This window comes from Lepisosteus platostomus, chromosome 13 (genome assembly GCF_059453375.1).
Source record: "Lepisosteus platostomus isolate fLepPlt1 chromosome 13, fLepPlt1.hap1, whole genome shotgun sequence".
NCBI classification, from domain to species: Eukaryota; Metazoa; Chordata; class Actinopteri; order Semionotiformes; family Lepisosteidae; genus Lepisosteus; species Lepisosteus platostomus.
Genome location: NC_142623.1, coordinates 18,111,375 through 18,137,623, shown reverse-complemented (window position 1 = coordinate 18,137,623; position 26,249 = coordinate 18,111,375). Strand labels below are relative to the sequence as shown.

The window sequence follows — 26,249 nt, the reverse complement described above, 5'->3', positions numbered from 1 at the left end:
TCCACAATGGTTGCAATGCCAAGCACAGACTGCACATGCCAAGATCAGCCTGAAGGCAGTGAAACTTAAAGAAATAAGATGATAAAGGTGGAGAGGGCACAGTCTGAAAGGTTTTGGAGATTGGAGGTGGTCAGGCTAAATTCCTGGCCTGTACTGCCCTCTCTCTTATGCTCATAGAGCTCCCAGCGGTGGCCATGAGTCTGTCCCCGCTGCAATGGGGTCAAGTAGCTTGATCGCTATCATAAAGTTCTGTGTTGTCTCTGTGCCAGTATTGTCTTCCAAAGTGTTATTCAAAGCGGGTATTTGCAATTCTGATGGTTTTTGGTACTATTCCTCTAGTGGGTGACGCTTTTAAAAAAAAATTTAAGTGATCCCCAGTACAGAGGTCAGACAGATGTCCTGCAGTACAACTGAACCGGCAGGCTGATGCTGTGCAGCAATGCCTTAGAGCTCAGTGCTTCCTTTCTGGCTAGTGGTGTGGAAATAGACAGGGTTGAAAGTGGGGGAAATTTTGTGTTCTTCTGAGGCTTGGCCCAGATGTTTGTGGGCTCAGAGTGGTGGGTGGACTGACAGTAGGCAGTTCTCAATGGCGGCGAATGTTTCTTGGAGAGGGTGGGTGGAGATTTTGGACTTTTAAGGTGCTGCAGCTGCCCCAGATAGCTCTCCCAGCTCTCGGTCGACAATAGCAGAAGTTCAGCGTCATGCTGCTTTTCTTCAGTTTTCACTTCTTCACGCCCTCAGTTCCCGTTTGAGCGAGCTGGCAACGCCGGCCACCTAATCACAAGACTTGATCGCACCCCCTGCACGTATATTTATAGAATTTTTCTTGACCATTGTCGTCATCCGTTCTTTGAACCATTACATTTTCTTCTGCCTTGCGAAAGCTCGAATGTTGCTCAGCAAAGGGAGGGAGATTTCAGTTTTTGTCTGCACTCTCACCTATTCAGTTGAGGGCTGGTGTTGCATTCCCTGGTAATTCACTAAATTTGTCATTAATCCAGCTGGTCACTGTCAGCTGGAGGCATGGTGAAGACATTTGTCTAGACGCAATGCCACACAAATCCTTTCCTGCACCAGCAGAGCAATAAAGATGAGCAGGATGAGAATGAGCCTCCACGCTCCTTCATCATACCCATTCATCTGCAAGCTCATCAGCGCTGAGAAGAGTTTGAAGAGTCGTGTTTCTGTTGCTGATATCACTCTGGTAGAAGTTGCTGGTTTTGCTGTTTTATATTGGTGATCTAATCTAAGCCCAAACCCCGATGGTCTGATGTGTTCTGAACTGCATGCTACATATGACGGCTGTGTGGTCTAGTGGGTAAGGCTCAGGACTTGGAATAGGAAGGTTGTGGGTTCAAATACCATGTGGGACACAGCAGTGTATCTTTGAGCAAGGTTTCTACCTGCACCGCAGAAATTCCCAGCTGCTTATATGGGCAGAAAGTTTGGTTGGTTAGGATGGATGTTACATTTTTCCGCTTAGTTCTGTCTTTGCTGTAATTGACTTACCTAGATTGTTTGAGAAGTGAAATGTTTCTTATACAGTATGTCGCCTGAAGGACCAAAGAGTGAAACTATAGGTATCAACTGCTTACAGTATTTGACAGTCTTTATGAATGTAGTTGGGAGAAAGTTTGAGTGATGAAAACAATCTCTTCATAAAATAAGTGGTCACTTTTCTTCTAATGGGGAGTTGAAAGTTCCTGGTCTTGCTAAGGCGTATTTAGAATGCCCTCTTGTGTAAGAAAAAGGTCTGACTTCTCTTCCTTTTCCTTGAATTTTGTGCACATTTTGAAAGACCTTAACAGAGTTGGGTGGCGGGAGGGGGAGTGGTGGAGTAAGATTGAAGAGCAAGAGTTTGAGAGAGGAGAGCGAGCCTGCCTGGCAGTGAGAGAGAGGGAGGTGGTTGTGAATGGGAGGACGCACTGTTATGAAAAAATGAGCAAAGATTTGTGCTTTGAATGGTGGCCTAACGGAATATCAATGATAAATTCCAAACTGGGAGGTACAGAATCGGAGCATATTTATTAACACTTCTAAACGTAGTGCACAAGTGACAAGAGAAAAGAGCAAAGGTACAAAGAAACTGGGACATAATGAAATTGAATCTGTACTGTAAGTGCACATGGAGTAATGGTAATGCTTTTCAGCCTGTCTGAGTGCATACTGTACATGTTCTAATGTTTACAAAAGTGCATCTGTCTTGTCCTTGACTAATTTAAATGCAAATAAAAAGTTTGCATTTAAACAAATACAACAAATAAGAAGTTCATGGATACTTTGAAGAGAATGTGCTCCCAACCTGGTCTGGGGAAACCCTAGTCTCTTCTTTTTCTGTTGCACCTGAGTTCTTAATCACAGGCTACTTAATTTTTCATTTGCAGTATGTTTTTAAGCTTAATTTCCTCTCCTAATATATTGTCCCTCGAGAAGGAAAGTTGATTTTTTTTGGAGGAGTATCTGATCTCTGTAAATTGGTCACATCTGAGAGCTTTTCAGTCATAACCATGGAAGCTGATTTTTCATAAGATGATGAGAATCCGTTAAACCAAGTTCAAGTGATTGTGTAAGCAAGGACAGTGCAGGAAGATGGGTTTTTAGAGCATTTAAAGGCCTTGACTATCTCCAGAATGTTTAATCTCATTTGGAATGAAAATCGGAAGACTGAATTCACCCAGGACCAGGGTGGGGAGTTGCTGCTAGAGTCAATCCTTTCTTCCCTTGGATCCTGTAGATCTTGGAGAAGGCTGTTTTATTTGGTGGAATAGTTACAGTCAAGTACAGCAGTGAGTGCAGCAGAGCACAGAACCATTAAGTACTATAAACACCCAGATGAGGGGGGAAATGTACCTTTCAGACTCCAGTACATTTCCTTCTAGATGTCACTGCTGTTGTGGTCTTGAGCTTTTATTGTTTCACAGACAGGAAGCTGTTGCATTTCAAACCAATGTTCGTGTGCAGATTTGTAGATAAGCATCAAAAGCCAGCTTGTTTTAAAGGTGGACTGTACCTGAGTATTCGCAAAAAAAAGGTCCGCTTTCTGATCAACATTGACTGAATGCCAGTTTGCATATTTTTCTGTGCAGTTTAAAGAAGTTGCTAGATTGTTTTACTCTTTGCTAGGATAGCTTGGACAAGAAGTGGGACACCAAAGACAAAAAAAAGTATTGCTAATAATAACTACTTGGGGTAAACTCCAGCTACCAATATTTTTGGTAATATTAATGTAATTTATTGGGACCGTAAAAAAAAGAATGGTAAGCAGGGAACTATTTCCCTTAAAAAAAATAACTGGGTTAAGGGACCAGGAGTACATAAATATTTCCCAGAGGATGTTAAGTGTGACATTTCTCTAAGAATCCATTTCAACAGTATGAGAGACCAGGACGTGATGTAATGATCCATTAAAGTGGGCACTTAAATGTACTTTATCCTTATATGAAACATTTTAGAAACACTCAGAATTTGAAAAATAATGAATGAGAGAGCATTGAGAATGAGGGCTGAACATTTTTTAAAATTTAATAATACTTAACAGTACACATGAAGATGAATGCAACACTGCAGAATACTTTGAAATTCAACTTTATGTGCCCTGTAATACTACATAGTTGCATTAAATACCATGTGATATACAAGCACATCTAATAGTGTATACTACTATGTTACTTGATAAGTTAAAATAATATTAAATACAGAATACATTACTTGGCTTATCTAGCAACATAAGGGCAGAGCGGTGGCACTGTGGCTAAGGATCTGCGCCTGTGGCTGGAAGGTTGCCAGTTCAAATCTCGCAGCTGGCAGAGGAATCCTGCTCCAGGGGCACCTGGATATAAATGCTGCTCTGACCCCAAGCTTCTCTCTCTGTGTGTCTCATGGAGAGCAAGCTGGGGTATGTGAAAAGACACATTCCTAATACAAGAAATTGTATATGGCTTGACAATTGTCAATTAATTGACAATTATATGACAATTGTATATAAATTGTCATCCTGTAAAGCGCTTTGAGAAGCCACCTTTAAAGGCGCTATATAAAATAAAGTTTATTATTATTATTATTATTATATGGCTAATAAAGTGATCTTATCTTGCTTGAAATAATAATCTGCTTGAAATTTTCCACTTTTCTCTAAATGCCAGGCATAGAAAAGACATAATTAAATAAACATCTCAAACTAATAGTTCTATATATATATATGATTTTTATGTGACACAAAAAACAGTTTTGCAATGATTTGTTTTTACTAGAAATTTGCCATTTTCACTCTGCTTTTTAGGGTGGAGTTTGTCATTTGGGCATCAAATCAGTGAATTATCACGTTCACGATCACAAATACTCAATGGCGTAAAAATGGGGAGATGTTAAATGTATCCCCTGTAATGACTTAGTTTCTGGGTGCAACATTCAGGTCTGGAATTGTTCTCCGTCCCCTCTACAACATTGATGCCTGATCTATCTGATTTGAGTGCCACCTGATGAGACTACCAGCCTCTTATTTTTTTGTTTTTGCAATTGTTTGAGAGACATTGAGAGAAATGCTCCACCAAGCCGCTTGTTTCCATGGCAGTGGTGGTTTAGAAGTAGCATTCGTTTGTGTGTATCAAATACACAGGAAACCCCAGTTCTTTGTACATTGGCTTGGTGTACAGTTCTTTCCTGTATCTGTTTTTCTCACCGCTAAAACAATTAATTTGACTTTGTAAGCACTGGTATTATCTGGTTGCAGTTTTTATTTAATGTATCCTTTGCTGTGTGAAAAGAATGGGCAGATGCTCTTCTTATCTGTGCTTCTACCCATTAGCAATATTGTTCCCCCATGATGCAACATTGATAGTAATAATAATTGCTTACAATTATGGACACTCCACTCAAAGTGTTTTACAGGTAATGGGGACTCCCCTCCATCACCAGCAATGTGCAGCATCCACCTGGATGATGTGACGGCAGCCATAGTGCGCCAGAACGCTCACTACACATCAGCTATTACAGGGGGAAGACGAGTAATTAAGCTAATTTATAGATAGGGATTATTAGGAGGCCATGATTGGTAAGGGCCAATGGGAAACTTGGCCAGGATGCCAGGGTAACACCTCTACTCTTTTCGAGAAACACCCTGGGATTTTTTTAATGACCAAAGAGAGTCAGGACCTCAGTTTTACGTCTCATTTGATGGGTGGTGCCTTTCTACAGTATAGTTTCCCCATCACTATACTGGGGCATTAGGGCCCATATAGACTGCAGGGTGAGTGCCCCCTGCTGGCCCCACTAACACCTCTTCCAGCAGCAACCTTAGTTTTTCCCAGGAGGTCTCCCATCCAGGTACTGACCAGGCTCACACCTGCTGAGCTTCAGTGGGCTGCCAGCTGTGAGTTGCAGGTGATATGGCTGCTGGCATATCATCAGCATAGTGCCTTACAGATGAGGCAGCATCGATTGGAGGAGGAGTACAGTATGTCTCTTGCTGACATCACTGTAAGCCTGGGAAACTGCAGATGGTGCTGTTTTGCTAAGAAAGCTCTGGCTAACTGACCCTATGCCAGTTGAAAGTACAGCTGTGTGCTGCTCTTTGGACAGTCCTGGGCAAAACGTTCAATGACGTGATCCAGTATCTAAATCATGCTGTCCGGACCATACTGTAGATGTTTTCATTCATGTTTTCCCTTGTATAAACAGAATGATTACTTTAATGACCTCTTAGATTGAGATCTTAAATGTAATTAATCCTTATCTGAAACGTTTTAGAAATGCTTAGAATTTGAAAAACAACAATGAATGAGAGAGAGCCTGTACTTGAAGTGAGAGCTTATACTGGTTCAGGCTCCGTTGGGACGATTTTCAAATTTACACGGTATATCCAAGTATAGAATTGGAACATAAACCATTAAACATTTCTTAATGATTCACATGCATTTCTGAGTGGTCTGAAAGTCTTGGCATTTGGAAAGTCTTATTTCCATGTTGTGCACATGGAAGTATGCCTTCTGGGAGCTTTATTTGAAAGTAGAAATGAGGGATTGTGTTGACTTGTCTGCCTTTAGTGTAGAACTCCATTCTGGTTCCTCTTATAAAAAAAAAACAACACATCTTCATTATGATTCATAACAGCACAGTTTATTTAAAAATGGGCTTTGCTAATTTTGGCACCTGTGTGTAATTGTTTCTGGGTAATGTTGACTGCAAGATCTGAAGTCGTTTTTTTTAATTTAGCGTTCTGTCCCTGTGAGAGCTCTTTTGCTGTCTTGGTTAGAGGGAGTGTGGTGTGTTGCTGCTCGGTTTCTGGACAGAGAAAAAGGGTCTTACTCTCTTCTTTCTCTAAAATACTTCCCCAATGCCCCTCTCACAGGGGAGCTTTCTGCGTGAGCGCTAATGGGCAAAGATAAGGTCTGAACTTTTGCTCTTGGCTGACTGGATTGTGCAATGAATTACAGGAATAACGCCTGAACAGTTTATGCATTTCCAAATGTAACCAAGTAGTGTTGCTTTGTAAAACTGGAAACGGAGCAAAACAATGGGTATTAAATACAGCTTGATCTTGTTCACAGGTGATCACTGTAGCTGTCCTCTCTGCAAAAAAACTAATTTAGAAGTTGTTTGTTTTTTTATTCAGTGGCCTTGGGTTTGGAAAGGTGCTACATAAGTTATTACTCTTTACAATTCCTTTGCAGTCATAATATTCCTGTCCACAGCAATCCATTATTCATGTATTTATGAAGCACAAAAGACAGGGGATCTCAAACTCTGGTCTTGGAAAACTAAAATCCAGGGTTTACAGGTAGTCTTTAAATACTTCATTTCTAAAGGCTTGGAACAATATAAGTTTGATAGATTTAACAAGGTGGTTTGTTTTTGTTTAGAGATCTTTTAGGACACAAATCGGAATATCCTTCTGTCCTTAAAGACAGGCGTTACCTTTATTTGAAACATTGCTTGCTTAGTTGCTTACTGTATACTGCTTATACAGTACAAGGATTCCCAGTCTGTAAATACTGTAGGTGATTTAGGGTTCGACTTGAAATAGAATCCAATATGTAGACTGAAGCTGAGCAGTAATTGTGGTGATAATAGTAAAACAAAGCCATGGGAACAGTAGAACTATACAATCAGCTGGATGTAATTGATTATATATATATCCAATTAACTTGACCAGTCAACTGAGTGCAGACCTTTGCTTATAAGACAAAAATTCCACTTGGTTACACAAATAAAAAGGCCACATATGGGTCAGCTCTGTCAGACTGCTGACTTAAGGCAACCTTTGAATGGAGCTGACCTGATTTTAACTTCTGCAGTACCTCGTTGTAGTTACTGGCTGCTTCAAATTGAAAAGCCTTCCAAATGTAGCAGAGGCTTACAGAAGAGCTGTACAGTGTTCATGTACTGGAACATCTGGAGGCCTGGCTTGCATCCCACCAGCTAGGGGGGATAAGAGTGGCCCAGACTAGAGAGCACCCAATGGTTTAAAACTTGTATTAATCCATATTTGGCACGGAGAACCTGTGTGCTTTGGTTTGCAACAGGACTCCAGACGCAGACATCTAAGCGCAAGTTCATGCAGAAGAAAGCAGCCCTCCAAGTCTTAAGCATGCATTGAAACTGGAGGGTCTAGACTTGCTTGATGAGACCTCCATTTGAGGTCCTGACAACCTGACCATTAAAGATCCCATGATGCCATGGTGTTAAATTCCTCCGTTAAATTTGCATAAGAGCTACAGCTCCATACTTAAGTGGTTGGTCCACTTCAGGGTGAATGGAGGTCCCCTCTTTTCGTGAATGGCGTTGTGATCCTTTTGGAGAAGTACTGTAGAAGTGCAAGCAATTAGTATTATAAACAGGACTGCAAACAGTTCGACAGTCCTCCACTGCAATTAAAAAACAAGTGATGTGTGAAGATGGCATTGTGAATGTGCTTGAATAAAGTGGCGTTTTTCTTTGAATGTGTATTTGTTTGCTTCCCTCTGTGGGAATTATGCATTAATCCTGTCCCCCTGTCTGTTTCTTTTTTCAGATGTGACCAGTCACTCCAAAGGAAGTGATACCAAGAGGTACAGCGAGATTTTCCGGGAGTTTGACGCCTTGGACATGTCCCTTGCGCAATCGTATGTATGCTTGACCCCGTGTGCTTTTAGTCCTATTTATATTTAACCTACTGTTGTCAAGCCTGTCCCAAGGAAAGTGGGGGTGTTGCAAAGCCTGCTTATTTGCCTGGCACAATGCTTGTGCCATCTTGGCCATCTTCCGAGATCTTCATCACCTGTGTCCCACCTCACAATTGTACCCCTTTATTTAGGTAAAATAGATGCATGCCTACATGCATATAATCATAACATTCAAAAAACATTTTCTTTGAGCTTTTTGGTATATTTCTTCAGTCCCTCTCTAAAGTACAGCTGGATAGTTAAGCTTCTTATAGGCTTCAAACAAGATTCTCTCAAAACTTCTTCCCCAGAAGAAGAGCCCATTGCCTTACTTGTAAAACCTCATCATGTCTCTGGCCCCTCCCTTCTCATAACTGTATCAATAACTGCCTGGATGCTTCTCCCCCAAAAACACACACAGACACCCCACCAGACATGCTAGATGTTTTCTGGAATACACTAGATAAGATTTTCTATTCGGAAGGCACGGATGCTATCAGAGATAGTGTTGTTTCCGCTACAGTGTGCAACATCCTACCTGGTGCCAACAGTCAACCAAAAACGCTCACTGACTGATGGCGCAAACCACAATGTTGATGCTATCAGAAATAGTTAATGTTGTTTGTCCTCAGCGTAGCTATTGCAGTGTGCTGCTGTGGTGATTCGGCTTGTGTTCCAGTTAAAGAAGGCTACCATTGTTTTTCTCACTGTTGTGTAAAACCTAAAGCAGTGCTCCTTCTCAGCCTTTCTGTGGGAGGAAAGCTTTCATGCTGGAGTGCTGCTGGGATTGGGTACTTGGCTGGTGAAGTAGAAACTCCAGAGGTCACTGCTTGGTGGCTGCAGCTTTCATTTAGGGGAGTAAATAGAAGTAAGTTTACCAGGCATGTAAGCCCCATCTCCATTTCAGACAATATGTTCTCCACTGTCAGGGAGGCTGTTATGGCTGCCATGAATGTTTCCAGTAAGGCCTATTGTCTGGTGCCATAATCCTGGGTCAAGGACCTTTTTAAACATTTCTGCTAGAGCCCAGGGAGGTATGTTCCCTGATCACCTTAATTATCTAGAATAAGGGCATTTGTGATCTCACGGTTTCTTTGGCCAAATGCAATGATATCTTCCTAAGCCCTTCTTAAGATGTTGTGGGTGTGATAAACGTACTTTTCATCAACCTTTAAAGAAGCAGAAGTTACGGTAGACCTTCAGATCTGGATCATTTGGAGTCAACATTACATTTGTTTTTTGTTAACTTAGGGCTATGTTGAACTGGGGAGAAAGGAACTATTTTTTGTTTCCTGTCTGTCCTTCAGTACCGTGGATATTCTTGCCACAGACCCCGACACCCAGTCCATCACAGAGACTGTATCTTCTGAAACCACAGAAATAGATGAGCTCACGGTGAGTAAGAATTCTGCTAACCTATCTACTGTGTCCAAATGGCACAATCACATTTCACCTTGACAGAAACCAGTTTACACCAGGGGTTCTTGATTAGGGTTCTACTGGGTCGTGGAGGTCCTGGGAGACTGTCCGGTGGGACTTCAGGAACAGTGGGACAATACTTCATCTCCTCATCTAGCACACTCAAATTGGCATGGCTATATGTTGCTCTGGCACTGCCTGATCTGCATTTTTTTACCTGAAATGTTACTTTTAAGATTTTGTAATGATGGAATCCTTATTAATTGCAAATTTTATGGAATAGTTCAGGTGCGTCAGCATGCGTAGGCTGCAAAGAAATAAGTGATAGGTTTATTCCATGCTGAAAAGAGAAGAAAGAAAACACAATGTTTCTTTCTTCTCTTTTTAGCATGGAATAAACCTATCACTTGTTCCTATTTTATTAAATGTTTTTTGGGAGGAATTTATTGAAAACAAATAACTGAAAAGACTGACAACCCCTCATTTTACCGTACTAGTTAATGAAATTTAGTGTAATGCTGGGATCTCTATATTTATCATTCAACTTGAGTTCAATTGTGAGCTGGTAGAGCTTCCTGGGGAGGGAATTAGTGTTGCACCACCCTATAAAATCCACAGGAGATGAGATGTGTGTAACACTGATATTCTTTCTCTGGACCATTTCCTGTCCTTAAAAGCTTCTAAGAATCAATTTTTCCTTCAACTGTCAGCATGTCAGATTGTGTTACTGAGACCAAATCCTAGAAGACTACAAAGAGAAAATATAAACTCAAAGTAGAGAAAGTGTACAGTATGTACATAATGCATTGAAAAAACAAATTCAAATCCCTTTAATCTTCAAGCATCTAGATCGAGTGTATCTAACGTGATAAAGAACTTAGCTATTTATTTCAGTGTTGAGCCAGATCAGGAGGGTAACCATTTTGCTTTTCATTTCAGTCTGATGACACATTTTATTTGGAGTACCGTGATGGGGAAGACCGGGAATGTATGTTCACTAGTAAGTAAAATGATGAAGTTGTTTTCTTTCTTTTGCATTTGCTGTGCTAAGAAAACACCAATGCATTGTTGCTGATTAACTGGGTGCCCAACACAGACCCTTGGACAGGAGCCCCAGGCTGCAGAAGTGAAAGGCTGGTGTCTAATCCCATTGCATCTAATAATCCCCTGGACTGTAAACCAGGCTTTCGGAGATTAAATTGCTGCTCTGCCATATGTTAGGCCCTTTGGTGAAACGGACTTAAATCCAGGCCTGCAGAGGCAAAGAACTTGATGTGTTAATATGACTTGACAGAATCGTGCAGTGTCATGAGCTATGGCTTTTGAAGGATAATCATAGCATAGATATTGATGCAATAGAGGCAGTTGCCTGAGTATTTTACTGTGCGAGTACAGTATAGCTTTATTCTTTAATAGTTACTGAATTATACAGAGTAGTGCTGGAAACATTGACTATTTCAGCAGACTGTTCCATATCATTTGAGCAAGCTGAGGATGATGCCCTGATACATTTCTCTGCCTTTACCTGAAATATGAAGAGCTGTGGGGGCATTGGGGGACCCCTATTCAGCACATCCAGGGCATGAAGTTTTGGGGATATCCCTTCCCCACCGTGCAAGTCCTTGGTGTGGAGGATGTGTGCCTGAGCCCAGGGACGAATTCTTTAATTGGGAAATGGTCAGCCACAATGCAGTTGAATCACAGAGTTGGAATATTATCCTTATTTGAATACAAAATAGGGTGGATATTGGTTGAATTAAAAATTGTTTAGCTCAGTTGGATGGTGATGTGGTCTGGTTGTAGTCCAAAAGACAGCATTTTGATCACTTTTCAATGGTGTTTTAGCACTGCGCTTATCATGTTCTGCTTTGCAGCATGCGTGTCAGGTTTTAGTCGCTAACGAAATAAAGGAGAGACTTTGATCACCCCATTGGTCTGTTACTCTTGTAATGGGCCCTGGCATTGGCGGTTATACCTTTGTGTGGCTGTTTGTGGAGGTTTAAAGTTAAAGCCAGGTCATATATCTTATGGCATTACCATAATACATTATGTGGAGCAGATTTACTATGTATGCTTTTCCATATGATACACCTCCAAGGTATGAAAGATTACACCTTAACAGTAAACTGTCTTTTTCTCCCCCCTATCCCCATAATTTCCTATGGTTTATCTACTGTATACTTGCTACAGAAAGCCCTGTTAATACCATAATTTCTATAATTACTATAACATTGGGGGGGGCTACCTGATGCAGCCCTTTAACATTTACTGTAGTGCTGTCATAGTCTGTTGTAGGAATCTCCTGAACACTGCTTTTCTGCATGCTGATCCAGAATACACCCATGGTACAGATGCAGCCATTCAAAATGGGTGAGGTATTTCACGGCATACCGCGACACGCCCACCGGGGTATCACGCGGTATCACGTGTGTCACGTGACTAGCTATCCGGCGTCGCCTTGTAAAACCGCCAGGGGGAGCTTAACCTCTCATGTACAGCATTCGAGCCTTTAATTTTGAACTGTGTATTACAGCATGTTAATCATCAGTCATTCAAATGTTGGTATATTTTATGAAAGCAAGATTGCTCAGTTGGACAAAAGTACACAACCTACCTTTATCAGAAATATTTATGCATCAAAGCCTTTACTGAAGATATTACTAATAGTATTAATAATGGATGACTTTGGACAAGCTGTATACTCAAAGTATAATTTCTTTAGCACATTTGTACAAGCACTTGGAATCTGTCCAAGCCATACTTTGTCAGGCATTTTGTTTTACTTCAACGGGCATAAAAACTTCCTTGCTTTTAACAGGGCGTTTCATAATTTCTAACTACGAAAATGATTTAAAATGCGACACCTATCATGAAAAGAAAAAAATACACACCAGTATTCCATTTCTCCCTAAACATTGTAAGCTTCGAAGTCTTTAACTAACGTGATACCGGAGTCAACAAGCATACTTTTAGAATTTGATTAAAAGGGAATATAATATGGAATCGCGTATCTCAAGAATTTAATAACGGTATGATTATATCCGTGTACTGCCGCAGGGCTGTTTCGCCTGCCTGCTTATCGAGCTGTCTTGTAGCCTACTGGTCTAGGTGCGCGACTACCAACTGGCAGGTTGTGTGTTCGAATCCAGCTGGTGCTGGACCTTTCAGTTTTATTTATTTATTTTTTAATCGCGTAACATAAACATATTACCGTATGCAAACTGTACTGTATACAATATGTATATGTATATTTCATGTCTTAACTGTGCCCGTTTAAGTATTGAATATTCATATCTAATTTTACCACTGAAGGGAAATCTTAACATAAACATACAGTATATGGCTGGTCTCGGTACTTTAAAGAAAAAAATACACACCAGTATTCCATTTCTCCCTAAACATTGTAAGCTTCGAATGAAACCACTAAATAAAGACATAAATATAGAAATCTTAAGATTTGTTTTATTTAATGTTGGTAGCAGGATGAACTGTCAGAGTGTATATTTTGTCGCAAAGTTGCTACAAGATGTTAACAGTGAAAAAGGTATTTAGAAATTAGTTATTTCAAGATGAAAAAGAAAACATACACGAAACATGGTTTCATTACGACCAGAATCGGTCTTGAGATATTTTTTACTTGATTTACAGTATTTGAGAGGTATGTCTTAACACCGATACTACAGTGCTTAAGTACTGCTCACGTATATGTTTCTAGGTTTATATTATGCATTTCATACGGTCAAATTACTTTTGAGCAACTAATAAGAAGCGCTAAACGGTATGCGTTTTAGTTTCGTTTTGTGCTGGAACCCGTGGATTGATTAGAGATATCAAGTACATACAAGTCATTTTTTAAATGTTGTAGTTCGTCTTGAAAAAATGTTACGAGTACATCATCTATCAACAATTAGGTTCTGTTTCCATATTGCGAATTTTGGTTAGGTACAGTATTATCAAATCCAGTGGCGCTGTGTGTTACTTTACTGAGTCCCAATCTGTGATTGAAACCTGTAAAACCGGTTTAATTCGTCACAGCCAGCACTCTTCAGGTGTGAGGGTCTTCTGCTCAGAATGAAACGCTAAAATGTTTGTGTATATTCTAATGGTAGTGGGGGCAGGGTGTGTGGGAACAGGTTTGTTCTTCACACCTGAAACATTTTCTCTGAAAGGATTTTCTTCGCAGTTAACCAATCTTGTTACAGCATGTTACAGTTTACTATTATTAACCATATTAATTTTAAGTGCTTAATGTAAAATCTTGTAAAAATATATTTTCATTGTTCAAATATACATTAATATACATTAAGTCTGACTATCATATAATAAGTTAAATACAAAACTAAAGAAAAAATAGGGTTAAATATAATTCAAAATATTTTGCTAACAATGTTAACTGTTTATGAATAATAAAATGTATTAACTAAGGAGTAGGATGGCACAGTTGTTAGTATGTTTTTTGTTTTGTTTCTTTTTCATAAATACAACAGTAGTACCTGATGTCTCAGTGGCTTTCAAAATTAAATTATGCATGCAAACCTGTGAACTAGAAAGATAACTAAGATTTTAATACTAATTAAATGACCGCGGGCACTTCCCACCCCCTCTACATTCTCAGAGTAGAACAGACTAACCTTCTAATGAAAGACGGTCCACCCCCCACGGACAGGAAAAGTGCCCACAGGCACTTAAACTTAATATGGTCAGTAACGGTAAACAGTAACATGGTAAGAAGGAGCACGTACAAACGTTTTCGAAATAACCACATGTAAGACTCTGATCCTAAAAATGGGATTTCTATATGTCTTTATTTAGTGTTTACATTAGTGACAAAGGCTAAACTTTTAGCTTCAGTAACGTGTACATATCTCCCCTTTTTATAAAACGACTTGGTTGAAAACTGTTCCAGAGCCACTGTTGTTTCATCAGTGAAAAGTACATCATGAAATGCCTCTCCCTGTTCAATCCACTGGAAAAAAGAAAAGGAGCATAAAGCTTCTGATGGTCATAAACGATATTCATTTAGGAGCAGCATCAGAGGTATGTTTTTAACTGCACTGCATTGGAGAGAATACCATAGTGTGTTTTTTTTTTTACTCCCTGGCGGAAACTGGCTTCCAGAAGAATCAGTATGGCTCAGAGATTAAATAAAACTTCACAGACATTAACGAAGAGCATAACGCGTGTACTGTATACACTGCAAGTACAACCCAACTCTCTGCAGGAGTGCTGGCTGTGACGAATTGAACCGGTTTCACGGGTATTTTCAAAGTAGGAGGCGAGATTTCCAGCGAAAGACACCCCCCCCCCCCCCTCAAAAACCCAGTAAATACAGTACTTACTAGTTAAAGGCTAGGCTCCCGACTACGGCGAAAGGAACCCTTCTTTCATTAGAAGACAATGAACATATTTTAGCCCTGAATGAATTAATAGCAAACATGGTTTACATAAAAGACATTTTTCCAAGAAAGTTTAGCCTTTGTCACTAATGAAACCACTAAATAAAGACATAAATAGAAAAATCTTAAGATTTTTAAAATACATGACTTTGCTAAAATTTATTTGAAAATAAAAACAATTACAACCGCCAGGGGAGAGAGAGAACAGGGGAGGGATGTTGGTTTTGCATAAGGGGCGGGGCTATGGAAAGTAGGTATGTTTGGGAATGTGTAGTTACATGTTCTGGCTGTTTGTGAATTATCGTTGTTGAGTATGGAGTGTTGAGGTATTGATTTTGTGTAATGCTTTATGTTGAAAATTGAGGTGAATTTTGTTTATGATAAACAGGATAAACTGGGATGGGAGGAAGGTTTGGTTTTGCATAAGGGGCGGGATTATGATAATTGGAGGACTTTGCGAGTGTAAAATGTAAAATGGTTTGATTATTTGATTTTGTATTGTGGTTGTTATCTATGTTTTTGGTTGGTATTATGTTTATATGGTTGTTTTTGTTGGTTGGTTGTTATTATGGTTATTAATAATACGATCTATAGTTGAAATCTGAGCCTAAATAAAAAGAAAAAGCAAGTGATTAGGTTTATGAGCAATCTAATTACTTATTCGTTTAAAAAGCTATATAAAATAAAGTTTATTATTAATTTGCTGGACAGAGCGGTGAACATTATTATGCATAAGACAAAGATAACGATCCTGATCAGTTTAGAAATCTGTGTACGCTGTGGTGTCAGCCAATCACCATTCTGCGTTGGGTAGCAACGGGTGACTGTTCTCAGGCGGAAGATGTAAACAGCTTAATGTTCGTGTTAAATAATTTTTTTTTTAATTCAATTAAACGGGCACAGTTAAGACATTAAATATACATATACATACTGTATACAGTACAGTTTGCATACGGTAATATGTTTATGTTACGCGATTAAAAAATAAATAAATAAAAATGAAAAGTCCAGCACCAGCTGGATTCGAACACACAACCGCCAGTTGGTAGTCACGCACCTAGACCAGTAAGCTACAAGGGAGCTCACATGATCAGGCAGGCGAAACAGCCTTACACAGCCCTGTCGCAGTACACGGATATAATCATACCGTTATTAATTTCTTGAGATACGCGATTCCATATTATATTCCCTTTTAATCAAATTCTAAAAGTATGCTTGTTGACTCCGGTATCACGTTAGTTAAAGACTTCGAAGCTTACAATGTTTAGGGAGAAATGGAATACTGGTGTGTATTTTTTTCTTTAAAGTACCAAGACCAGCCATATACTGTATGTTTACGTTCCAAAATTAATATCGTTTATGGCCTTCACACGCGTTACAGTATGCTCCTATTCTTTTTATGCTCAGCTACTAAGATTTCCCTTCAGTGGTAAAATTCAATATCTACAACGGGCACAGTAAAGACGTTTACAGTAAGTCTTTCTACGACAGACCAACGGACCACGAGTGCCCCTGTCGGTCAACCAATCACGCACCGCGGTATCGCGTGTCATCTTACCTGCGGTACGTGTCTGTACCGCTCACTTTGAATGGCTGCATCTGTATAAATTTCCATGCAAATCCATAATGCGAATTGTTACTGAATTACATGGAGCAGTGCTGGACTGTGTTTTAACAGCCTAGTCCTAGCTAATTTGCTCTTGATTGTTTGTAATTAGTCACACTAACAGATTGCCCTTTGGCAATGGGATTAGAAGTTGTGGATTATTCTCGGATCACATCTGTTCAGAGTCCTAATAGTACAGGTTGATCCAACCACTGAAACACTTGCAATAATTGGAGTTGGAGCAGGAATCTGATGCTGTTTAAAAGATAAATAGGATCAGTCTTCCTACCCACTGCTAGAGCTGTAACGTACAGTTCTGAAATGCCTCTGCTTTTTAAAAAAAAATCAGACATTTTTGAAGAGCTAAAATTTTCATAAGACAGGTCCTCACTCTCAATCAGTTGTGCTCTCTGTGCAGATCAAATAACTTTCTAATTTCTTATCTTCTTGTTCTTTGGAAACGGTAAAAATGAATCAATTTGAATGGGTTTCACTGTCTTCCATTTTGATAAACCAGCTGTTTCTGTCTGTGCATCTGTGTTGTAATAGTAGTGGGAAAGAACGGATGCTTATCAGGAAGATGAGTCAGTTGTACAAATAATGATTGGCGGTATATTGAGTTACATTACTTTCAGCTAAAAAGGGCTTGAAGCTCCCTTGGGTTCTGGAACAAAACTGTGTCTTAGCAAACGGCTGGCCTTCATGGCTACATAGTAATGCTTACAGGAATGTAGAATGCCTAAAACAAAGAAAGAAAGGTTTTAAGGAAGAGCATCCCAGAAAGTGTCGTGGGCACATTCAGAAATGGGGAAGTTTTCACAGTGACTTATTTACAGCAATTCCAGAGAAATCATCTCATGTGTGACATTTCTGATGTACCAGAGGGTTTTCCCCATAGATTTCCATCAGTGTTTTTGTGTCGGGGGTGGTGATGCGGGTTTTCTTAGAAATGCATTTTAATTTTTAATGAACTTTCAGGAAATTAAATCCCACCATCAAAATAAACGAGTGCAAAAATCAGCATATCTGCTGTATTTTTTTCTTTTTTGGGGTGACCTAGGAAAATCTTTAATTATTGACAGGGTCCGATCGATTTTTTTTTTTCACCTTATTCTGCAGCAGGTTTGCAAGCTACTGTACATGTAAAATCCACATGTGAAAAAGGCACAGGATGACCGATTCCTTTGCCACTCCAATGTAAAAGGGAATAGGCAGTAATGAATTGAAAGGTTTCATTAAATAACTGCAGATTTAAGTACTGAAACCGGTGTGAAACAAGTAAATGGGTTTCTCGCTAAGTTAGTGACAGCGGGATTGTTGGAGGTGGATTTCAGCAATGAATGCTAGGGCAAAAATTGTCTCCAATTTCTCCCCTAGTGAGCATGTTGGCCGTAGCTGGGCTTTGGCTTTCCCCTGAATCTGACATGACAGACTAATTTACAGTGACCTCAGTATTGATATCCTCCAGCATTGGTTCTCCGTCCAGGGCAGGTCTATCATTAATATGCTCTCTCACACACTGTAATCTTGGCTCTACCTGATTTAATCTGATTTTCGGTCAAAGACAGCTGTCTCTTCAAAGACATGCAGACCACACAGCTGGATTTGAAGCTGAAGAGGATTTGGCCTTCGGTGACAGATGATAGCTATTTAAGGGATATAGAGAAGTGCCAGAATTCTGTCACAGTGTATTAATTGCCTTGATTTATCAAAGGTTAATGTGGGAAATCATTTTTTTAACTCTTTCACTAAAGCTGGACAGTTGTCCAGTGGCTGTTGCCACATTCTTTCCCCATTTAGTTCTAATTACTGTACATTGAATTGGGTGGGTGGGGTTTGGGATTCTCGCTCGCATCAAGCAGTTGAAAATATTGGCGTTGTTAACCTTTAACATTTACAAGTGAACCAATTGTTTACATGTCAGGGTTTCCCATTGTCTTTAATGACTGTCCTAATGTAATGTGTTTCTCCAAAGGGGTCCTAATGTCTACAGAATACTTTTTGGGATTACAGTGTGGGCTCAGTTTGAGGGCTTCTGCTAGTGTAGCATATGCCTCATCTTTCTCACACCTGAAGAAGGCTCCATGGCCGAAACGTTGCGTTTTCTTTCTTCTTTTTTTCAGCATGGAATAAACCTATTACTTGTTCCTTTGCAGCCTACGCATGCTGACGCAGCTACCCACCTGAACTAGTGTAACATATGTTCTTTGCATTGTATCAAGTAAATGGATCAGTTAATAGACTGGCTGGAATTTCCATGTAAGACCGTGCTAGTCTGTTTTTGGATGTTCATACATCGGACCTTAATGATAATTCACATATCAGTCTGGTTTGAGATCACTGAGTTTATCGGAGAGATGTAAAAATCAGCTATTCTAAAAGAATTGGTCTGCGGTAGTCCTTCCATTGCTTACTCAGTGCTGAAAGCTATTTTGTAATAAAATCATCATTTATGATGTACAGTATGTCCTAAGGATGACTACAGTAGTGCTTCTCCTGTTTGTAAAACCATAATTACAAATGAGTGAACTGAGCCTATTAGTAATTGATCCAAGCATCTCATAAAGCCATTTCTTGTACAAAGTCAGGGTATAGACTTTGACAAAATGGTGTGTAACTTGTCCCACGCTCCCACAATCTTTTGTGTCAGTAAGTGCCTCCTGTCCTGATTACCAATGGCAACCAGCTGTCTTGAAAGAAGCCAGGGTATCAGCTTTAAAAACACGATAGTGTAGCTTGTCCACACTCCCACAACCCTTAAGAGACTTGTATCTGTATATGGAGAGATTACAACACTGCTGTAGTGCAATTACCTCTAAAAATGAGAATGTTTCAGTTCTTGATTATAGGACTACATACTTGCTTCCTACAGCAGAAAAGATTCAGAAAGGTGTGAATTTCACTGGTGTTCTACCTACCTGGAGGTCCAAGAATTGTTAATGTCCCGGAAAGTGATCCAAAAAGCACAGGGGCCAGTACTGGTGATTCATGGCTCCCAAGGCCATTGGCCATCCTTGACTTACGTCAAGAACCAGATTGAACTGTGTCCCACATTGCAAGGCAATCAGCCCGTTTGCTGTTTCTGGAAAGGGGCTTGGCCCAGCTCTGCGAGAAAGAAGCTTCCACCATCTTCCATGGCAAGCCCTGTCACACTGTTGGTGCTAAATCCCATTCCTCCTTAATGCCTGTCACTGCCACAGTCTGCTCCGGGACAGAGCTAATCCTTATCCTGATGCAGAGAAAGATGGGGAGAGCGAGAGGCAGAGGGGGAAAAGCAGTCTGTTATACAGGCATGTCTGCGTTGTTGGCTTAATAATATTTCTCAAACTGGAGGACATCCGAGTGGTCTAAATCGGCCGGAGTGGACATACAAATTTACCCTGTTGGACTAATGTGAGCACTTGCACCCATGGGACTGTGAAATCTGGAGGAATTCTGTGGTTGGAACCGTGAGGTGGCTGTCTTGGTTAGAGACGCGTGAGGTTATGGAATGGATTTGGGCCGTCCTTACAAGTAGGAGAGAGTGAAAAAGCTAACTTTGGGTTAAGGGATTAGACGCTGATGCACATTTATAAAACTGAAAGTGAAAGAGACTTTTCTTCTCTGTTACAATTGAACTTAAGATGTTAGAACCTCTCCTGTAAGAGTCATTGGTATTTAACAAGAAAGTCAAGAAAAAAGCAGTTCATTTATAGGTGAAGCTGGGAAGGGTCTTAGTATTGGTTTGTCCATAGTAATGGAAAATGAAGGCGTTGTGGGAAGGCAGTATAGTTAGGAATTGATGTGTCAGAAGTATCTTGGTGTCGAGGATGGCCGGATGACGAGCTGTTAGGAAAGTGAGTATGCTGATAAACCAATAAGGAAGCCTCAAACTGCAGTTTGGGGAGGAAGGAAGTAGCTAGCATTCACAGTCATTCCAGTGGTACAACCTAGGAGCAGCTGCGGCTGTTGATCTTTCAGGGTGGCCAGGGGAACAGAGAATTGCAATGCCGAGTGTAGGAACAGCGGAGATAAAAAATTTGGTCACACTGTGACGCCGTGCAGGGAAACGAGTTGCCCTACGTGGGAAGAGGCTGAGAGAGGCGATTGCAAACCTGTGGTGAAATCCTTCAGTGACAGGAGACTTGAGAGAGACTGATCAGCTGGGGATCTGTTAGAAAGGAGGAGGTGTGCTTTAACAAATCCCTCATAGCGTTTGGACCACAAATGAAGAAGAAAGGTCTAGTAAATCTGTGAAGCAGATTGGTCTGTTGAGGTGAATAGATGAACTTGTCTTTATTGGGCATCGAAGACATGGATAGAGAGAGAAGTAAGCCAGTCCTGTTTGTTGTGCACGTGTGTGATGGGAGAGTGACAGTACTTTAAACTCCAGTGTACCTGAAATGGTCTCCAATCAGTCATAAATCCAAAGCAGTTTGTCTTTCCTGTTCCGTTACCGCCGTGTGAAGGATCTGCCAATTTTCACAATTTCTTAGGGAAAGATTTTTGCGCTTGGCCAGTGGCAGGTGCCCCTTCTCCTGTGTCCGTCTGTGAATTCCCTCCTGTGGCCGTGAAGATGTGATTGCTTGAATTCTGGAAGTGGAACGGTTTTGTACAAACGGCCAGTGATTTTGGAACTGGGACATTGGGGGAGCGAAGGAAAACTACAGATTGCAGAGGGATAGGGATATTGGTGTTCTCCAACAATACTTCAGGCTTTTACTTGGCAATAATGCTTGTGTACACTTTCTCAGTCCAGGATGCTGACACGGTCCTGCAGCGCAGTGAGGGGGGTGTGGAGATAGCACTCCAGTATGCTAAAATGTGGTGCAAATATGCTAAGGATCTGCTGACCTGGATGGATAAACGATTCACTCTAGGTAAGTTCTGTTCCACACTCTCCTTTTAAAAGCTTTCCTTTTAATGGTAAGGTCTGTGCAGAAGTCTAGCCTTTTAAGTTAAAATTATGGGGATGTCAAACTCCTTCAAAAGTTGGAGCATTGGTTAATACTCCTGAGCTGAGGTGCATTTATCTATGTCTAAAGTCCTGGCAAAAACCATGAGGAAATTAAGACAATGTTGTTGTTGTTGTTGTTATTTTTTCCCAAAAACGTAAGGTGTTTATCATAGCATTCCAATGAAAGTGACCTCCATGGGATTAGTCTGACCATTTTAATTCAGGCGTGCGTGACCTTCTGCACAACACCAGTAATTCAACATCGTAACTCATATGTGAACTCCAGTCTCGCTCACACATTACACTGCCTTAATAGACTGTATTCTTCATGCTTGAAAACATTTACATAGACATGTCTAGAAGTGTCCCATTAATTGCAGATACCACTGAGTAAACTTTGCATAGCACATCAATCATTTTTAAGTGTCATAATAGTCATAATATTTACAAATGTAGCATAGCTCTTTCAAAGGCACTCTGTCTAGGGATTTAAGCAGCTAATTCCTGAACAAAGTCCACTACAAAATACTTGGAAATCCAAGAGTGAAGAAAGCCAGAATCTGGCTAACATTCAGACATCAAGCAATTGTAAGTTAAGTTGTAGAAAACTCAAACTAAATCATCTATCACCTCTTAGAAATGCTTTAAATAGATTAGAGGTTTAGCAGCATGAAGTCTGAGCATTCCCTGACGGTTTTCTGGTGGGCTACTGGTATGTTAGTGGTGGGGCATGGAAACATGACAGAAGGAGAACTAACAATAGACTTGGGTGATATTCATCAAGGGAGGTACCTACAGAAGGATGCAGGCCATGTACATTGCTCGGTGAAATTTCATGCAGTGTCTCGGTTGAAATCAAATCCTTGATAATTGCCTGTCATCCTCAATGACCTACCCTGATCTTGAGAGGCGCGGCAGAGGAGATTATAAAAAGATTATGGAAATAAGCAGATTGTAAATGTGGTGCGGCAATGACGGCATGGATTATACAGTACAAGTGATAAGGAGTTCCACAGACTGGAGAGAAGCGATCCTTTATATAACTTTTTGCAGTTCATCCACTGGCAAACTACTGTTCCTTTTACAGGACTGCCAGGATTTCCATCTTTAACCCGTGGGAAGATGGTTGCTGCTACCTGTTAATTGCATTTGTGTTGTGCTCTAGATCATGATTTCTTTTTCTTGTATAGAAATGTTCTCCTGTTTCATCTTAATTTAAAATCCCACTGCTGCAATAGGCATCTGGTGTGATCAAACCACAAATGTAAAAGTGGAGAAAAAAGTAAGATGGTTAGATGTCTTCTTTCTTAAGGGTTGCTCTGGAAAACCATGTATTAGAGCATAGTGAAACCGAATAACGCAGGCAGGAGTTTGCAAAGCTAATGTAATTCATGCACCAGAAGAGCATGAAAACCTGGCCAGATCATGAATTTACTGTGCCAATTCATGAAGATAAGTTTTGTCTGTCGAATGGTAACATTTACCCAATCTGAAATTCTTTCCAGTAGTGAAGTTATTGATGCATCTTAGGATCATCAGACCCATCACTGTCGCTTACAATACACTGCCACAGAAAGGAAAACTATATGAAGTTCTGTTTTGAAAGAGCTCTAAATGTTTGCCTTTCCCTTCCAGAGCAAGAGTTCTCAAAGAACATGGTGAAAGCAGCAGAGACCGCCAGGTCCATTGTCACTCAACAGGTCAGGGGTCAAAGTGATTTAATTGCTCAATGCATGGATTGATCTGTTCAATTACCTCTTTGTAGCATAAGTGTCTCGCCAGGACTGCAGTCAGGAAGCATAGTCTTGGTGGAAGCTTGTCAGTGTGTCTGTGAAGGGTGATATTTAGAAATCTGAGAATTTAATTTCAAATCACTTTTCGATGCCCTGCCCAAGCTAGTCTTCATTCTAGACTATCTTGCTGCTTCACTGGAACCTTCACAAAAGTCTTCATTTTTGCAAAAGTTGGAGACACTTCCAATATGTTTTAATAGCTGGGAACAAGTGAAAATGAATCGCATTTGTTCCCACGTCAAGCTTCAAGCACCTGACTAAGAGCTTTGCTGAGACCCAAACACCTGCTGTAGGGGTCTCAAAGATTAGATTTAGAAATGCCTGGCCTAAGGATTAGAATGCTCTCCTTGTAGAAATAAGACCAGGAAAGCCCTCTCTCCAACTTCATCATTTATCAAAATCCCATCTGTTCAAAGTTAGTTTTTAATTAAAAGATTTGGTACCTTATTTGTGAAAGGCTCTGTGATAGATGTGTGAGGGGTATGATGTCATATAATTGGTTCTTTTCTCAATAGGATCTGATGCCCCTGCAGTACATCTACACCATGGCCGTAGAACATGACATCAACTGTGGGGGCTTGATGAAAAATTTCACAGAAATTATACAGCATCGTTGCTGCCAGGTATGGACACATGACCGTGGCTTTAAAGCTGAAGGACTCGCACAGAGGAGCTGCAACATGGAGCAGTGGTTAGGTCTCTGGACTCTAGACCAGAAGGTTGTGGGTTCAAATTCTGGGTGAAGTCTTGTAGGAAGTTATTACCCTTAAATTTCTGAATTGTTATTGCTCTAATAATTTCAATTGGCTTTCCTTGTAAAATAAATGAAAGGAGACAAGCCTAATGTTATTAAATAGAGCAAGTGTGTATGCAGCCATTCTTATGAAACTCTTAATGATGGGTTTAATTGGTCTAATTGAAACTTACAAGTGTTTAAGGTGCTGCTGCTATAAAGAGACCTAAAACACCTGAAAAAAACCAAACCTAAATTTAGTATAGTTTACACAACCCAATATGATAGACGCGTACTCAGCCCACAGTGGTTTAAATCTTCCTGGGAGTTTTCCAGGTGATGGAAGACTTTCCACATGTACTTGCCTCTTTGGCTTTGATTAGGTACTTATTAATTATTGATGGTCTTACCTTTTCCAGGCTCTGGCTTCTAAGAGGAATGAGATTGACAAGTGGCGCCGAGAGTTCAAGGATCAGTGGATTCGGGAGCAGAGGAGAATGGTGGGGCCCTTTAACAGTCTCTCCCCACCCCCATTCCCATCACCACCAGCGTATTTTCATGTCTATCTGTCTGACTTCCTCAATTATCTGTCAGTTTCTCATGCTTATCTGCCTGATGTGTTTCATATTTGTCACTCTTAGCTGTCTGCATGGCATATCTGAGCTTCTAGGGGAAAATCATGTAGAAGTAGTGTTGGAGGACCAGTAGGTGACGCTCTTTCTTCTACGCCATACATTCCAAATCAAGGGGAACTGCTCTGTCGGGTGTTGTCCTCCACATGAGAATATAAACTAAGGTCCTTCTGTATGTATGGTCTTTAAAGATTCTTTGACATTACTCACAAGGGTATGGATTTTAGCCCTAGAATCCTGGCTAAATTTCACAGGATTTATTAGTAATTTGTGAATGGGATGAACATTTTATGCACATTTTTGGCCCTTGTAAGCATCTCAGATTGATTTTTGAGAGCCAACAGTTAGACACTGAAGAGCGTGGAGTTGATTACCTGGGGTGGAACACACTACTGGCTGTTCTGTACTAGCCTGACGCACAAAACTAAGCAGCATGAAGGAACAGAACACTGAACAAGAGAATTGGATCATAGAAACAGCTTGTTCCTGAGTAGTAGGTGGATTGTAACGTACTATTTGATGAGCATTCAAGTAGAAAAATACAAATGGTTACATGCTCAACTTAAAAGCACAAGGTCACACCCAGAAGCAGACATGGGTTGGAGCATCGGCACTGTGGCTAAGGTTCTGCACCTGTGGCTGGAAGGTTGCTGGTTCAATTCCCGCGGCCGGCAGAGGAATCCTACTCTGTTGGGCCCCTGAGCAAGGCCCTTAACCCCAGCTGCTCCAGGGGCGCCGTATAAATGGCTGACCCTGTGCTCTGACCCCAGGCTTCTCTCTCCCCATCTGTGTGCCTGTGTGTCTCACGGAGAGCAAGCTGGGGTATGCGAAAAGACAAATTCCTAATGCAAGAAATTGTATAAATTTCTTGTCAATAAAGTGATCTTATCTTATATTGCCTTACATCGTGTCACTTCCAAGTGAATTGCGTGCAGCCCATCTCTAACATCCTGGTTTTGCCTCCCCCGGCCAGAGCGAGGCGATTGCGGCTCTGAAGAAATCCCGTCAGCAGTACATCCAGCGCTGTGAGGAGCTGGAAAAAGCGCGGGCTCTGAGCGCGCGAGCAGAGGAGGAGAACAGCAACACCACCGGGGCTGGCGCCAGCGGCAGTAAGATTGTTGAGAAGCGGAGGCGATCCCGAGACGAGGCACAGCTCAAGGTCAGAGTTCACTGTGCGCATAGGTCAGACCTTCCCCGGAAATGCTTGATGTACAAACTGGGTTCCTGTATTTCATTGCACAGCCGGAGAATTGAATCCAGCTTTTATTGACCAGTTACAGATGGAACATTCATCTGATGGGGTATACTGTGTATGGGAGGCAAATTTCAGTGATATTGAATGAGCATCTGAAAACTATTGTTGGCTCAATTGCACTAGGAATGTAGGATAGAAAAAATGACAGTACATTTTTAAACCTTTTTTTACAAAAAAATATTTAAATGAAGTTTAAGAAGTAAAACAAATATTTTTCCTTTTACTTTTGAAGAGTATATGAACATCCAAAAATGAGACTTCTTTAAATTTCTTATAACCAAAAGCCATCCATGGTCAATTGCTAAAATAAACTTGAATTTCTTGCCAAATCATTTAAAATG

General features: G+C 40.6%; 1 protein-coding gene across 2 annotated transcripts in view; it reads left to right on the top strand.

The window, feature by feature from the left end:
* gmip (GEM interacting protein) overlaps window positions 1-26,249 on the top strand; it is a 54,759-nt gene that overhangs the window by 12,857 nt on the left and 15,653 nt on the right. For both annotated transcript variants that reach the window (XM_088603676.1, XM_088603677.1), the window contains 8 exons: window positions 8,009-8,099; window positions 9,446-9,533; window positions 10,497-10,557; window positions 21,293-21,418; window positions 23,131-23,195; window positions 23,804-23,911; window positions 24,441-24,521; window positions 25,627-25,812. In XM_088603676.1, coding sequence (XP_088459802.1) covers window positions 8,009-8,099; window positions 9,446-9,533; window positions 10,497-10,557; window positions 21,293-21,418; window positions 23,131-23,195; window positions 23,804-23,911; window positions 24,441-24,521; window positions 25,627-25,812 — 806 coding nt within the window. The remainder of the gene's footprint in view (window positions 1-8,008; window positions 8,100-9,445; window positions 9,534-10,496; window positions 10,558-21,292; window positions 21,419-23,130; window positions 23,196-23,803; window positions 23,912-24,440; window positions 24,522-25,626; window positions 25,813-26,249) is intronic.